General features: G+C 41.4%; 2 protein-coding genes across 2 annotated transcripts in view; both read left to right on the top strand.

The window, feature by feature from the left end:
* Positions 1-14,833, top strand: part of LOC123978922 — a 20,240-nt gene extending 5,407 nt beyond the window's left edge. The window contains exons 9-19 of the mRNA XM_046062569.1: positions 2,029-2,267; positions 4,121-4,310; positions 4,445-4,486; positions 4,575-4,695; positions 5,305-5,446; positions 7,350-7,502; positions 7,603-7,723; positions 9,372-10,036; positions 10,177-10,294; positions 11,512-11,581; positions 13,402-14,833. Of these exons, the coding sequence (XP_045918525.1) occupies positions 2,029-2,267; positions 4,121-4,310; positions 4,445-4,486; positions 4,575-4,695; positions 5,305-5,446; positions 7,350-7,502; positions 7,603-7,723; positions 9,372-10,036; positions 10,177-10,294; positions 11,512-11,581; positions 13,402-13,730 (2,190 nt within the window). The 3' untranslated portion in view covers positions 13,731-14,833. The remainder of the gene's footprint in view (positions 1-2,028; positions 2,268-4,120; positions 4,311-4,444; positions 4,487-4,574; positions 4,696-5,304; positions 5,447-7,349; positions 7,503-7,602; positions 7,724-9,371; positions 10,037-10,176; positions 10,295-11,511; positions 11,582-13,401) is intronic.
* Positions 1-17,181, top strand: part of kcnh5b (potassium voltage-gated channel, subfamily H (eag-related), member 5b) — a 1,142,829-nt gene that overhangs the window by 710,733 nt on the left and 414,915 nt on the right. The gene's annotated exons all lie outside the window — the stretch shown is intronic.

Below are 17,181 nucleotides of genomic sequence, written 5' to 3'. Positions count from 1 at the left end.
GAGACCAAGTCGAGACCAAGACCAGAGTTTATCGAGGCCGAGACAAGACTTTTAGTGGCTGAGACCAAGTCGAGACCAAGACCAGAGTTTATCGAGGCCGAGACAAGACTTTTAGTGGCTGAGACCAAGTCGAGACCAAGACCAGAGTTTATCGAGACAGAGACAAGACTTTTAGTGGCTGAGACCAAGTCGAGACCAAGACCAGAGTTTATCGAGACAGAGACAAGACTTTTAGTGGCTGAGACCAAGTCGAGACCAAGACCAGAGTTTATCGAGGCCGAGACAAGACTTTTAGTGGCTGAGACCAAGTCGAGACCTAGACCAGAGTTTATCGAGGCCGAGACAAGACTTTTAGTGGCTGAGACCAAGTCGAGACCAAGACCAGAGTTTATCGAGGCCGAGACAAGACTTTTAGTGGCTGAGACCAAGTCAAGACCAAGACCAGAGTTTATCGAGGCCGAGACAAGACTTTTAGTGGCTGAGACCAAGTTAAGACCAAGACCAGAGTTTATCGAGGCCGAGACAAGACTTTTAGTGGCTGAGACCAAGTCAAGACCAAGACCAGAGTTTATCGAGGCCGAGACAAGACTTTTAGTGGCTGAGACCAAGTCAAGACCAAGACCAGAGTTTATCGAGGCCGAGACAAGACTTTTAGTGGCTGAGACCAAGTCAAGACCAAGACCAGAGTTTATCGAGTCCGAGACAAGACTTTTAGTGGCTGAGACCAAGTCAAGACCAAAACCAGAGTTTATCGAGTCCGAGACAAGACTTTTAGTGGCTGAGACCGAGTCGAGACCAAGACCAGTTCCCCACATTACATGACACACAATAAAATGTGGAATGAGATCAGAGGTGCTTCTCAGATTGATCTGAAAGATCCACATTCCCATTAAAACACCCACATACAAACACTAAGAGCTGAAATCAACGTAAGCATTGCAATCGCCAGGAGGGCTGACAGTTGTCAACGGTAACACACATTTGTAATCAGGGTTACTGGTTGCATTTGAAGCTATAGGTTTTACATCCAATCAAAGTTAGGATGTTAACAAATAAATCAGACAATGCAAAAGCAATTTATTGATATTCCCAAAGTCATGGTCTTGACTGGTCTTGAAATAAAATCCCGAGTCCTCAATGTCCGAGACCGAGACGAGGCCGAGTACAAATTTGGTCGAGACTAAGACCATCAAAAAGTGGTGTTAAGTCTCAAGACCAAGACCGGTCTCGAGTACTAAAACACTACCCGACGTCATTCGTGTTTTTTTTTTTCTGTTGTCCAATCAAATGAATGGAGAGACGGGCCCTCAGTTGTGGTGGCGGACGTTTTCAGTTGCTCGGATTGTCCGGAGACTGTGACAAACTGTCCCGACTCATCTTAAAATAAGACTTGAACCGACCATCATTAAGACGAAGCTCCTGGACCAGCTGGTGGTCCGACCAGCGGTGTCTCCTCTTTCTGAGGGTCTCATGTGCCCACACGGATCTCCCTTGCTCACCTCTCACCCTCAAACAGTGCCAGAGATTGTCAATTTTTTTTTTTTAAAGCAGATGTTTTTAGCAACAAAAGACTCAGACCTGTGAGTTGTGATCAGGTTTCTGCGAATATGACAGTTATGACTTAGCAGCAAAACAAAGATTACAGAGCGCTGGCGCCATAATCTTTGATTAGACTGACTGGAAAAAGAAACAAAAGAAACTGATCTTTTTCAAATTCAACTGAGTTTTTTTTTTCCCGTTTTCAAACCTGCAAAACGCTTTCAGTCTGATCGGGCCGTAGAAGGTTAAAGTACAAATTTGCAAGTGCAGCTACAAGGAAGGAGAAACCTGTTAACTCTTGGGGAAATGGCATCCTTCACTCATTAAAATGTCAAATGCAGCACCATTTTAAATAAACAAGTAATAAATTACCACTTCTTTTATTAATTTATAAAGCCCAAAAGTGTTTCATCCAAATAACAAGTGTGTGTGTGTGTGTGTGTGTGTGTGTGTGTGTGTGTGTGTACCAACGCTGCCTTTTGATCCCAGGTGAACTCCATCCTGCAGCAGTTCCATGACAACCAGGGTCACTACGGCCAGGGAATCTGCCAGCGAGAGATCTCAAAGAGCTTCTACTGGTCCACCATGACCCGAGACCTGGCGCAGTGGATCTCCAGCTGCCACACCTGCCTCAACAGAACCAAGAGGAAGTGGCTCCGCTGCAGCGTCACCGGCTGCACCAACTGCTGCGGGCCGGTGGAGAGAGGCCTGGGCCTCACCTTCCATAAGTATGAGTCTTCTAGTTACCCTGCAGGATGAGCAGGGAGCGGCAGATACTGTGGTTCGATAGCTAACTAGCTGATATTTTCATAACAGAGAAACAGTCGGATTAAATACTGACTTTGCGATTAGAAACAGCCCGGAGCTAAAATCAAAAGCATACTCTTTTCTGACATTTATTCCTGTGTTCATTTCAGTTTTCTTTATAATATTATTCCATTCATTCTTAATAACTGCTGCAAGTTGTCTTTAACAAGTTTGTCAAGTCCACCAGTTTAAATAGGCTACAGGTCGGTGTGCGCAGGATCTGACTGAGCATATAGATTACGATAAGAGGTGTTTACAGCCAGCCGTCATGGGCTGTCAAAATGCCAACCTGACCTGGCAGTAGAAATGAATATTAAATTATATATTGTGTCTATAAATATATATATACTGTAAATGCAGTATAAACTAAATTAAGATCAATTGTTAGCATTAGCTCTATTGCTAACTATTTGCCGCTTCTCAACTACATCTAAACCAGTCATGTTTGCTTTAAATTGACCATTCTTTTATATAACAAACAACTTCATGTATTTAACAATTATACAGTTATGTTCATGCAGGTCACTCCAAACACCTAAACTCTACAAAATCTAATTCTTTAAGTTTATTTTTGCTCAACAAACTCAAACCGCCTCCTTCCCCCCAGGACTAAGCTCAGCGCCACGGGTGATCAGATCTGATCTGATGCTCCTCGGATCTGAAATGCCCTCCCCGACCATCAGAGGGCACCTCAGACTACTGAGACTTTTAAAAAAGGACTAAAAACATTTCTTTTTAGCCGAACGTACGAGTTTTAATTAACCCTGCGAGCTGTTGCATTATCTATTTGTATTTTATATCGATGTCTTTACCTTGCTTTTATGATCTTAACTGTAGCACTTTGAGATTTGCTTCAAATTCAAATAAAGTGAATTACAAATAAAAATGTATTATTATTATTATTAAAAAGTAAGAAAATAAAACATGAAACTATAATAGGTTTGTTGTTTTAGCAATTTCTCATAAACTTTTACTAAAACATAAACTATTCTTTAAAATTTAAATAAGCAAGAGAGTTTGGACTTTTAATATTTGACCCTTGCTAAATTTGGAATTTGTGAACACAAGCCATCTTTCCATTCAACTGTCATGCGAATTTTAAGTGGACTTAAAATTAGAAGGGAAAAAAATAGTAATATGTGCGTTTCCATCAGCTGGTTTGAATGAGAATAAACCAGGCTACGGCGAGCGTAGTTACGTCAGTAGTTGAAGTTGGACATGGCTGCGATAAACAAGACGAAGGGGTTTCAAACCAGAAAAAATGAACCTGAGGGCCACAGATCTTAGGAAAATGGAGAGAGGTCCTCAGGAATGTGTTTCAAGCGGGCAAGTTGCTGCCAGCCATGTCTCCGCACGTTATGGGAAACAGCTGATCAGAGTTACAAGTTCGCTACGTCAGAACTTATTCGGCAAAAGTGTTTCCATCTCCCATTTAGCGCATTAACTCTTTTTCCACAAAGGTTTTGCCGTTTCCATCAACCTTTTCTAATGCGATGCTTCAAAATGGGCTTAAAAAACCATTGATGGAAACACAGCTACTGGATATCTTGATTTATTATTATTCAGTTAAGATAATATAAAGTTATTATTGCCACAGTTTACCGCTCACATGTACATGTTGCGTCAAAAACAAAACACGACTACCAAACTGATCAAAACAGATTTGACTTTCTTTATTCACTGAAGACAAACAAGTTTTGCATTTTGAACCAGTCAACAAGGATCCTACAATTTGGCTTCCACTGGTTTAATTATGTCACTGTATTACGTTCAGGTTTCCTCTTCACAACACGGCCCAGCGGGCTCAGTGGCTGAAGGCTGTGGGTCGTCCCAGCTGGCATCCTCGGCTCCGTTCGTCTGTCTGTTCGATCCATTTCACCGAGGACTGCTTCGACCGCAGCGGGGAGAAAGTCACCCTCCGTCCAGACGCCGTTCCCACGCTGTTGGTCCACAGCGACTCGGCGGTAAGGCACAGGAGTTACTCACTGTACATCAGATGAAGAAGCAAAGTGACAGCAGCAGCAGCAGCAGGAGTGCAGTCAGTACAACTCTGTACTGTTTTAAAAGCAGAAGTTTGAGTTGTGTCTTTCCTCCACAGACTCCTTCCAGAGGTCCGACCCAGCCTCCTGTGGGGGAGGAGGTATGTCCTAGGTGGTCACAAAATGATTCATGGCCCTTGGGAGTTGGACGATGCGTATTAATTAACTGTACTGTTTTTGTGTGAGCAGGCCTATTTTGCCAAGTACGATGCTGTGGAGCTCTACCTGAGCAAACGCACCTATCCTCCTAGACTGAGCTATGTAGAGAAGAACACCTTCAGGAGGTTTTGCAAGAAGTTTGCCATTAAAGGTTTGTACACTTTTTGAATAAATTAAAAGGGCAGTCAGCTCCTCCAGGAGCTCGTTTGTACCAAGTAGGGGAGAGCCGGGACGTTTGAACACTCTTCAGATTAACAACTCACATGGGTGTTCTGTCGATATCAGGTGCGTTTTTGTACAAATGTGGAACGACTTCGGTATTATTTGCCTAAGAATGGAAGTAGTGCATTTTTACTTTTGTCCCAAACGGTCAGATGAAAGAAATACAGCGGTAGCCTATAACTTTAAATTGTTTTTTATTCTCGATTATATTTAAAATGTCTGACATTGTCCTTAATATGTAATTGCAAACATATTATGTCCTTTATCTTTATAAAAAAATACATTTTATACTTCATTTTTAAAACACATGGCTTTAAAATCAATGTGCATTTGGATTTTATTTCAGACCTTTCTAGCTCTAGGTCCATTCCTGCTTTGAATCATATTAAGTGATTTACAGTTAAGTATAATTTATTTATAACAGACTTTAACATAGCAAACTTCAGGATGTGCTAATGTACAAACTAATCTGTCAGATGGTCATGACAATGACACGTGAAACCATAAACGTGACAACTTGCGTCCCCTGGTTTCCCAGATGGCGAGCTCCACATGGTGAGAGGAGATCGGGTGCGTTTGGTTCTGAGGAACAGACAACAAGTTGAAGCCGCGCTGGTGGATTATCACAACGAGCTGAACCACCTCGACGTCAACAAGTGTCTCAGACTGCTCAACGAAAGGTGAGAGGGAATCTAATAAATTATCTTTGTCGAGATTAGATGAAACTTTATTGATCCTGCAAAAGTAAACCTCCTGGAACACCTGGTGGCTGATGCACCCGAACACAGTTTTATCACTTTAGTTTTAATGAAAGCTGAGCGAGGGCGCCGTCTGTTTTAGCCAAATGTGTTTGTGAAATATTGTGGTGAGCACTAAGGTTGGTTTCACACACCTCAAAATCATTTGGTAACGTATACTTGTCAGCGCGGGTATTTCCCCTGATTAATAGGTTAACATCTGTTACAGAAGCAGGGGCATTAGTACTCCGTTAGTTAGTTAGTTCATTAAGTTCATAAAACATTTGTGACAGCGATATCACAGTATAATATAGGCTAATAAGCCCCAAATTATTACTGTATTACATGTTCTGTTTTTACGTTTTTATTCACAATAGACTGTGATCGATCCGCAGTCTAACATTACTAACCATGCTTATAATAAATTAGTACTCCGTGAGCTCTTTGCGATACAGATCAGAAGCGTTAAAGTGCTGCATAAACTTCTGTCAGTCATCGGAGTTTGATTTCCCCACGTGGGTCCTGATGATGCAGCATGGCAATCGCCAAAGCTGTCCAATCAACAAGTTACCTGTACGTCTGTGTAACGTCATGGGTTACTTCTCTTGGTTTGTTTGTAGACCTGCAGTGTGAACATGAACCGGACCAAAACTAAAATGCAACAGTGTTTTTTTTTCACTTGGCCCGGACTAAATGAGGTGTGAAAGCACCCATAGATGTAAGAGCAAGTAATTTTGAACCATCCTGACACTCTTATGACTTGTGTTCAAGAAAAAAGTAAAATAAAGACATTTTGGCATCAAGTTGGTTTCATAAGGTTTCCAAGTTTGTTTTTCATAATTTAGAGGTGCAAATATTCAATATCATGCTGTTGTATTAATACTAGGGGTGTGACGAGATCTTGTGCCACGAGATCTCAGGAGCTTAAATTGTGACGAGATCTTGTCAGGTAAAAATCTGTCTCCAGCAATTTACATTTTTTCACATGCTGTCAAGCCACACATTCATTTTCTCACGCAGAGAAATACAAATGCACAACTGATAGAAAAGACTCACAGAACAAGTAAAACTCACGTGTGTGTGGATTTGTGGTGAGACTTCTGCATGATCAAAAGTTAGTTTCAGTTTCACATGCAACATAGAGGCTAAAACTGTGCCGGTTAAACGGTCTGAAGGGGACAGCGTTACTACCAGAGGATCAAAAACGTAACACACAGCAGAGTAAAGGGCAGGTGGACTTCTCATCAAACGAAGACAGTAGTCTGGTAATATTCTGCCTTTTTTCTGGACATGTCAGAGAACACAGAAATGTGGGAGAGATTCTGAACGTGCAGAAAGTTTTGAACATGAGCAGAAAATCTGCTGAAACACAGGAGCTGTTAAAGTCCAGGAATTTCTAACTGAATTAAAATTTAATCATTTATTATTGAGGTGAAAAGGTTCCACATTTAAGAGGTTACTTCCCCAAACAAAGACATAAAGAGGATGGAAGATTAAATCATGACTATTAAATAAGCTGATCTACAGGAGAAACAGATCTGAAAGCAGCACAGAATGACTGAGAGCTGCACGGACTTAGATTCTGTTATAGTTATAGATTTTGAAATGTCTCCTGCCACCTGAATTTTGTGTTTCTTTTTACATAAATAAAATAAAAAATCACCATAAACTGGTACAGAAAATCATCAGAATGCAGGAAGTAATGTATTAAATGCTCAAAATTTTCATATAATTCAGCATTAAAGATTTCTTAAAATTAATGTTGAAATCTCGTCTCGTGCCGATCTCGTGGGTTAAGTGTCTCGTCACACCCCTACTTGATACCCAGCTCCTGACGTCTTGACAGATACTCCTGGAAAACCATGAGAGCGGATGTGGTGCAGTGGATCAACAGCTGCTCACAGTGCAGCAGCAAGAGGAGGAAGAAGCCAGAGAACCAGCCAGAACCAGGAGGATCAGAATCACAGACGTCCCTGCAGATACCTGATGGTTTAGACAGGTGAGTGGGGTCAAAAGTAGTAGAAGTAGTTGTAGTAGTAACAAGTTGTAGTATTAGAGAACTTATTTACTTACTTATTCTCTGTCTCTCTTAACAACAGTGATAAGGATGGCGATGGTTACAGCGACGATGACGAGCACGGTGGTGGGGTTGGCGATGAAGGTGTTGGGAGCGCTGGTGATGAAGAGAGGCAGCCGGCAACGAATTCAGAGGACAGAGCGGTACGTTTCACACACCCACAGACTTCACTACACTGCTACTCTATCTGGAATCTGTAAATGTGTCTGGAAGACAGATTACACTTTATTGTCATCATACTTGTGTACAATGAAACATAATCTAGTCAGCGGTGGATGCAGTACTCGGATCCTAAGTGAAAGTAGAAATACCATAGTTAAGAAGTAATTCAAAATGTTATTTAAGTGTAAGCAGGGTGCGATTTGCGGGAGGGGATGCGTAGGATTTATATTTCCCTGCCTTTGCTGAATAATTTTTATGATCAACGATACTTCACTAGTGATGCGACGGATCACAAAACTCACAGTTTGGATCGATCCGTAGTTTTGTCAGGGTTAGGGCTGGACGATATGGCCAAAAATGTTATCACAATAAAAAGTTTCATATCTTTCGTTATCGATAATTATCACGATAGGTATCAAATAGTATTTTCTGCCAAGTTTTAAGGCTGATTTTTGCTCCTGAGTAGAACATTCAAAATAATAAGTAAAATTGAGTAAAACCTTTTTCAGAAGAAACATCTTAATAATAAAAATTAAGTCCTAATTTGTGTATGATTCAATCGAATAAAGTCAAACATTTATTGAATATTTATTGAACATTTGTTATATTGTTGTTGAAAAAAATTATATTGCGATAATTATTGTTATTGTTTTATTGTCCAGCCCTAGTCAGGGTTAAATTTAATTTAAAAGGCCCGAGAGGGTCCAGTAAAGTAAATTACATGTGTCTATTTACTTTTAATGGACACATGTAATATGTTTTATACTTTCTGTGAATATAATCCAATTAATCTTATTTCCATCCTGTATAGACGCCTTATTTTGAAAACAGTGTTTCCTCCTCGCGCTAAATCCATCCAGTCCGACCCGGATTGATAAATAATGTTGTATGTGGTTCTCGTCCGGCGTAACATGAAGACTTCACAGCCTCTCTTCAGGCAGGACTCTCATACTGCAGCACTTGTCTTTGTAAAGAGACAAACTGACAGGATAAAGTCTCTAACCTGCCTGTCAGCTCGCTCTGGGCAGCTTCACTGGATTTACCATAAAGGCTTGAATACGTGTGCACTCACAAATGTAGGTGCGGCTAGCTTAATCGCCTTCTCACAGACGAGTGACAGAAACACTCAAAGCGGGTCAGACCGTTTGTTGCCTTTTCTAAGAAGTCAGCCACAGATGGAGCGGATGTGCTCGGAGACGATTCAGCAGAACGGCGTCTGCAAACGTCCATTTTTGCATCTTTCTCATTCCGATTAATTTCAGTGGCCGAACATTCGGTGCATCCCTAATTGCAATCAATCCACAGCATTATTTTTTTTTTTTGATACTTTACATACTACTGGGTAGATCAGTAGTATAGGACTGCGTATAATATAAGCACATCATATTAAATATATCATGTTTCCACACCTGCACAGTACAGTACAGTAAATGTAGAGGGATAAAAAGTAAAATATTGATTTCATGAAATTCACAATTGTAATTTTAAGGACGCTAAAAAATGCTAAGCTACCTCTGAACACTCTTCCATCATTGGGAAAGATCCGGTTCACTTCACAGACTTAAACAAAGTGACTACCTGAAAACTTCAGTTGTCCGTTTACTCACTTCCTGTCTCTCTCAATCCTAGGCGAACCCTTTGTCCCCCCAGCCTCCAATCAACCCTCAGCCCAGAATTCCCATCCTACTTCACCTTAGAACTCCCATCAACATCCAGCCCAGAACGCCCATAATCCTCCAGCCAAGGACTCCTAACGCCGCCTTTGTCGCCAGAGTCTGGTCTGTCCAGAAAGGGACCACGTCACGGTCTGAAGTCCAGACGGAGACAAACAGCGCTGACGTTCAGCCTGAGAACCAGGTTCATGTAGAACCTCAGTTGGAGGAGCAAACGCAACATCAGGACCAGAAAAAAACAAGTGGCTCTCAGGGCAGCTCTGCAACAAATCACCAAGTCACAGACCAGGACATAACCAGACCTCTCGCAGAATCACATCCTCCACCTAAACCCCCATCAAAACCCAAACTTCCACAAGCCACAAGCAAAAAAAATCAACCTCCGAGTCAAAGCAGAGGGCTAAAGGCCCAGACCGTAATAACCATAACGACCCGTGGCCGTGGCAGCGTCCAGCGCCCGGCAAAGAGGAAGCGAGGCCTGGAGGCAGGCTCGTCGGCTAAGAAGAGCTCCAGCTGTGGCCTGGAGCCTGTGGTGGCCCCGAGCACCAAACCGTGGCCCGTCTTCACCATCGCTGGGTCGGCCCCTGAACAAACAGCCAAACCCCCCCCTGAGGTGGACAGGTAGGACATGCAGTCCAAGTGACCCTGCGTTCTTTTAACCATCTTTATTTAAAACTGTTTACTTAAGGAATGTGTCTTAGACGTAGTTGTAGTAGTTACACCGCACATGTATTGACAACTGTATATGTGGGTGAGATCAGCCCTGCCCCCTTTCGGAGGCCCAGGAGACTAGAGGCCCGGACGGTGATCCAGCAGTGCAGTAATGCGAAGGTTAAGACCAAACCGGCCCTGGACGGGGCCGACGCTCAGTGGGCTGAGGTGGGTGTGTTTCTTTATCCGTTCGTTCTTTTGTTCATTTGTCTTAAATATATTTAAAACATGGGCGGCACGGTGGTTAGCACTGGCGACCTGTCCAGGGTGTACCACGCCTTGCGCCTGATGTCAGCTGGCCCTGTATGCAGGATAAGCGGTTGACGATGGATGGATGGATGGATGGATATTTAAAACATGAGATTTCACATCTTAGCATCTGAGTTGCCTATAAACTAGCTCAAATATTTCAACATCTGCTGGGTGGATGAAGTTTGGCTCCTCAGGTTGGATTATAATAATTTGATAGTGATGGTAGAGATGGGAAAAGCCCTGATGGGAAAAGTAACTGAGGACCCCTGGCTGGAGAGGTTGTGGTTAAGGAGTGGAGCAGACCACCAGCCGGCCTGTGCCATATTCTAAATGCTAAATGCTTTTGACAATACTAAGCGAACGCCATGCTAACACGAGTATTTTAGCCGACTAACATGCAAAACTCCTGAATGATTAGTTTCTTTCTCATGTGCAGTTAGCACCTTGCACCTCGCACTTACCTGTTTTATCATGTCGTACTTTGAGATTTGCTTAAATATAGTGCATTACAAATAAAAAAAATATATATATATATGACAGATGTTGGGAAAGTTGTGCATCTCAGTAAAGTGATGGCATTGGCTGGCTAAAAATAAAAACACATAGAGAGCATGACAGAGATGGGGACTCGAGTTAGAGACTCGGATTCGAGTCCGACTTAAGCCGCACACACAGTGTCTGCAGACTCGACTTGAGACTCGTCCTCGAAAGTCCTCGGGACTCGTGAACAATGTTTATTTTTAGGAAACGTTTGATGAGCGTGCTGTTTTCTTCTCCCTGCGTTACCTATAACCTGCCTACGTAACACGTAGTATCAGCTGCTGCAGTACGTAAGAGAGGACAACAAATGCCGGCAGCTGCTGAGCCATTCAACTTAAACTTTGGCTTTTAAAACTTCAGACAACAAGATCCAAACAAGGAAGCGCTGAACTCAAAACAGTTTGTTCGAATAGTTTGTTATGAAAAGATGAATGAGCGTTTGTTTACTTACCAAACTTGTGGTGGTCGATTAACGTAATCATTTACGTCGCGCTAGCTGCCATCACGTTAATTGTTAACGCCATGTCTTTAGTTAGTTGTATGATAAAGCTGTACATGATGCACACAGATATTTACTGTGTCTCTGTCGTCAGATCCAGGAGGGGCTGGTTGTGTATGTGTGCTTCTTCCACGGAGCCACTGAGGACGTCACTTATGAGATGGGTAAGACGTACGGCTGAACGATTTTGAAAGAATATCTAATTGCGATTATTTTGACTGATATTGCAGCACGATTTTCCGTATCAAAGGGTGTGATAATCTTACTAATCTTACTAATCTCTAAGTGCTATACATGTCAGAGGTTCTCTCACACCAAAGGCATGCGTCTTATCCATTGTGCCACCACCACCCATCTTTACATAACTCTTTTCATTTTCATTAAAAAACATATTTGAATGATTCTGTTGTGATTTTTATGGAAGCCCTAAGTGGCCAAACATTTAAACATTTTATTGTTTTTCCGTAATAACAGGATCATTTTCTCAAGATCTTCAGATAATGAAACAATAGTCATATTTGTACAGGGATCATCAAGTAATTTTGGTATCGGGCCATGCTTGTTTGGGGGACCTTTAAAAGTGGTGGGCAGGGAGTACAACACAATCAATCTAAGGGTTGTGTGTTGGATCTACACGTTGGGTCAATTTTGTTTTATCCCAGGGCTCAACATTAAACTTGTTTGCAACTGGGCCAGTGGGTTTGAAACAAAGACAATTTTTACTGACTCTCCCTCCAAAAGTTATTTATCAGCGTTACAACAAAACCAAAGACTTGTCAGTTATGTTATACTGTTAACATGTTTAATCGTTTATTAAATACATCCTGGATATTAAAAAATAAACTAAAATGTAAAATTAAATGATATAAAAAGTTAAATTATATTAAAAAGGTTAACAAAAAAATTTACTTTTAAAAGAAAACATACTAACAGCAGTGTTTCCCATACGTTCATTTATTTGTGGCGGCCCACTACAATATCAACGCTGACCGGCACATTGATTATCGTTTTTTTTTTTTTTTTGTAGTAGGCCTGTTTAAAATCGTATTTGATTTGCAGTGCGACGTAGCACACTCGCATAGCACACCCTCTCGCTCGTCACTCTCTCGCGCTCTCTCCCTCATAAACACGGCTGCACAAATATGTCCAACACAACGCTGTCGCAACCAACGCAGCTTTCTGGTCTATTTTCCTCTAAATAGGACCATAATTTACTAAATTAGCACCATGCTGTGTTGAAGAATCTGAATTGGCCAACCGCGTGCGCCAAGAGCTGCAAAACAACTGTAGATGGTGCTAGTTCAAAAGTCCTGACATTATTTTTTACTGGCCCAGGCCGTCGGGCCACCTTTTATTGTCGAGCCCTGTATCCTTATTATCAAATTAATTATGAGACTGTTTCACATGCTCGCATTAAACCATGTGCGGGAGTAGGGCTGATAGAAAAACGTCTATCGTTAACAATTATGCTCTATTGTTTATTTCATTGTGAAGCAACTGTGCAGGTTTCACTGCACACTCTTAATAATTGCCAAGTAATGCATGTATGCAAAGTGATATTTAGATGTGATTTAGTAAAGGACAGTTAGCGTGTTCTCGCGTTGCTGCAGGAGATGCTCCTTATTTTAAATACAATAAAAAATAAAAATTAAGATCTTAAGTTCAGCAGCATCTTTTCTATGTTTGTAGTGGACAAGAAATTAGCTTTCACTATCACAAAATCTGTTAAATTTAGCATGAAGAATATTAGGAAGGTAATGCCTAAATTAATTTTCTCGGCTGGTGATGTGAACTTCATTTATCTTTCTGCGTACTGCTACCATATCGCATTTCTGAGAATCTGTTGTACTTGGTGAATATATTTCCTCATTTAACTCTTCATAAATTAATCTAAACTTAATCTGTGTGAAGCACCATGTAGCATTTAGACCAAGTATCAGAATAAATCCAGCCTCTTTGTCTTTTTCTGTGATCTCCTCAACAGCCAGAAGTCTGATGACCACCAAACTTTTCCGAAAAGACACCGGGCACACAGTTTCCGTTCTCGACCTTCCCGGCAGCGTTTTATTTATCCCCCAGGACTCCCTGCTCGGGGAGCCGTTGCCCAAGAGAAGGGTGCAGTACAAGGGGGGTTGTGAGCTGTGGTGGGGCGCCCAGCTCTTCTCAAACCTGGTGTCCGTGTGCAGGGAGCTCATGTCGGGCTCGGTGAAGTGCACGAAGGCAGGCGTGAAGGTGGAGCAGGGAGTCTACGGACAGAAACAAGAGATCGTCCTGAACTCTCCGGAGCCGCTGACGCTCCTGCTGGAGTTCTGACCTGAACAGTGTGGTCCGACAAGGGGCGTCGATTGAATCTGAATGGAGGGAATAACCCAGGACTTGTCGTTCTTCTTTAACGGCTTAGGAAAATTTACTTGTTTTCAACTACTCGTTGAGTTTTTGTTTCTGTGTGAAGGTTCTCGAGCTGATTGGTTTTACAGAAAACTCCCGCAGATGGATTTACATTTACGCTATTATGGGAAACTTCTCCCCGGATCGATCAAAGGAACCAGAGGAAGTCAACTCAGAAACTAATAATCTGTTGTGCATTTCTGTTTCCAATTCAACAGCATCTGAAGAAGTTTAAAGATTAGGCAAAGCAGATTGATGAAAACGATTTTAAAAAAGGACAGCGACATTTGAAAGGCAGCTTTCACGGGAGGAAACGACGTTTCTTTGTCAACCATCTGCTGACTGATGGTTATTTATTTCTGCTTTTGAACATAGTGAAATGAATCCATCAACAAATCCCTCTTTTAGTCCCTCGCTAGCTAATCAGGAAGCCGACAACAAAGGCCAACTTCTTTTTCAGTATTTGCAAACAACAAGAAATGTCATCCAAATTAAGATAGTAGAGTACCTCCTTGATTTGTAAACGAAGCTATCCACAGTCTGCGTTTCAGCCCTGCAACCTCTGGCCTGACGGTTCGTTGACGAGTTCTACCCCCGGAGCAGGGACTACACCTTGAACTCAACTGAAGTTTAGGACCAAATGCAGGTCCAGTTTCGCAAAGGGTTCCTGGTCCCCTGGGGAAAGTGCCTGAGTAGTGCTTCTGGTACTGGTTTCCTAGTCTCATCTTCATCCTCACATACTAAACTCTTTCCAACTCGAAGTCTGACCAAGTTCGGTCAGTAAATTTGCAAGTGAACATTTTTTTTTCCTCCCAAGTGCTGTTCCAACAGATTTTTGTTTTTCTGTGTCAAGTCTGCCTTTTCTCAAGAATTATTGATTTTATTAATTAACGTAAAAGCATTACTGTTTTCATCAGCGTCTCCAAAATATGTACAGAAACGCTCATTTGCTGCACCTGAACGATAAATTTGGTGTTATTCTATATTGTTCTTATAGTCAACAAATCCCATAAAAAGACCAAAACCAACGACATGTCTGTGTCTCAGTGCTTTGTGACTTCCTGTCTGTGGCTTTCAGCTCCAAACTCATTGGTTCCTTCTGAAGACGTAAATCTTTAAAAAATAACTCACAGATAAATAGTTTTTTAAAAAGGCTCAGTAGTTTCCTAAAACAGCTGCTGGCTTTTATGAAACAAACAGGAGGAAATAGTGCAGTTTTGGGGGACTATTTTCAGCGGCGGATGAATCCACATGTGCTGTAGTGAGTTTTCAGGGCAGCACGACGGTGTACGTGGGACTGAGTCAGAATAAACTACAGTGTGTGTTCGTGGTGATGAAGGAACATGTGACCCAGTGCAGCAGTGAGGCTCACTGATGGGTTTTTAATAGTTTCTGGACAACAATGGAGGAAGACGAGACATCAGGCTGTGAGACACACACAGGACTTCGGATTCAGTTATTGTGGATTTGTTGAGGAGAAGAAAAATATAGAATATATACTATCACACATCCACATACTCTAAGTGAGACACATCATCACTGATTTTGTTGACAGCTATAAAAACATGCCAGTATATTCTGATCGTTGTGAGGACATTATCTTTTGTTCATATTGTTTATTCTGTATAGTATAGAAAATAAATCTTGATATTAAATAACTTGTAAATTGTAAAAAAGAAAAGTGAAAAAGTGTACATTGGCATTCGTTTGAGTATTTAATAACCGCATTGTTTTGTTTGTACTCTTATGAATCTTTTGTCACACAAGTACCTCCGTGATATGAGTTCATCAGCAAAGTGAAGTTAAATTGCTTAGCAAGCAAAATATATTTGCCTGTGTTTAATAAAAATAACGCATGCTATCTTAAGTAAAACCTGTTCTGCATGTAAATTGATGTAGATATATTTTGCTGATGTAATCAGGTTACAGTAAACAATCTCTGAAAGTCATCACTGCACAAAGTTTATTCAGGAAAACTTTAAAAGGGCCAAAAAATATGAAAACATTTGGAAATATAGCACACAACATTTACTGACTTATTACCAACTGATGTAGTTAAGACGGGTACACAGTTAACAAGTATGTCACTTCTTTTTATTAAAGGAGACCTATTAAACTGCTTTCCAGACCTATATTATAGTTCTGTGACTCCTGTACGGCAGCTTTGCATGATTCAAAGTTCAAAAAAATATTTTTATTTCTTATACTGACTCTTCATGTAGGCCTTCATTTCAGCCTCTGTGTGAAACAAGCTGTAGATGCTCCTGTCTCTTTAAGCCCCCCCCTCTGGAAGCCCACTGTCTTCTGATTGGCCAAGACCTGAAGCATGTTACCAGGCTGCTGTTGTCGCTGGGTAGAACAAGCTGAGTGTTGCCATGCTGTTGCTATGGGAATAAATTACCATATATGGAACAGCGGCTCCATCTGGCTCCATATTACCCAGTGGAAGCAGTTCAAAACAGAGCAGAACAGGAGGAAATCTGAGGTTTTTGCTCACAGGGATTTCTTTTAAATACTTTAACATAATTTTTTGAAGCTTTGACCATGTTTAACATGAACATCCAACATTATAACATCGTAGATAAGTCATAAAATGTGGAAAAGCATAATAGGTCTCCTTTAAAACAGCTCTTTTTAATTAACACCAAGGGCACCACTGAGGGTTCAATTTGACTGTGACAAACTTCAGCCATGTTTTTTGATCACGTTCAGCGACATCCACCATCATGGAACGCTGTGAGGTCGGAAGTCGTAAATTTCAACTTGGAAGTTTCAAGCAGTTTGGAACGCAGCCTTGAAGCAGAGCAGTTAAATACAGGACTGCATCAGACTGTACCAAGTGTCTGCCATATCACGGGGGAGGCTGGGATTTCTAGTTTATAGATGTGGTTTGTTTCTTTAGAGCAGTGTTTTTAAAGTCTGAGACTTTGGGCCTCAACTTGGAACTAACTTGGAAAAAGGCACCCCAACATTTCAGTTCCTGGATCCCTATTAGATCATGATTATTTTAATTGATCCATAGACACTGAACAGTTGAGGCAAGGTCTCCTAATATTGCTGTCTGACTTAACAATATACGGTATTTAAAAAAAAAAGCTCTTTCCTAAGGCATTCATTTGAATCTGACTGTGGAAAAGTGGGAAAAACGTGTGGGTAAAATTCTGCAAAACTACTGAACGATCTCTTTAGCCAAATTTACACACATGTATTCTTTGTGATCTCCTTTTGATAACTTCCATTCACCAAGCGTCCCCTGAAACTGGTCAGAGCCCCCCCTTGGGGAGGCCCGCCTCCCACTTTGATAACCTCTGCTTAAGAGTATTTTTGTTTTTTGGTACTAGCAGGCAAACAAGACCAGTTGTTGGATCTAATCTCT

Source organism: Micropterus dolomieu, linkage group LG11, assembly GCF_021292245.1.
Source record: "Micropterus dolomieu isolate WLL.071019.BEF.003 ecotype Adirondacks linkage group LG11, ASM2129224v1, whole genome shotgun sequence".
Classification (NCBI taxonomy): Eukaryota; Metazoa; Chordata; class Actinopteri; order Centrarchiformes; family Centrarchidae; genus Micropterus; species Micropterus dolomieu.
Note: the sequence above shows the minus strand (reverse complement) of the source record. Positions and strands in the feature narration are given on the sequence as shown.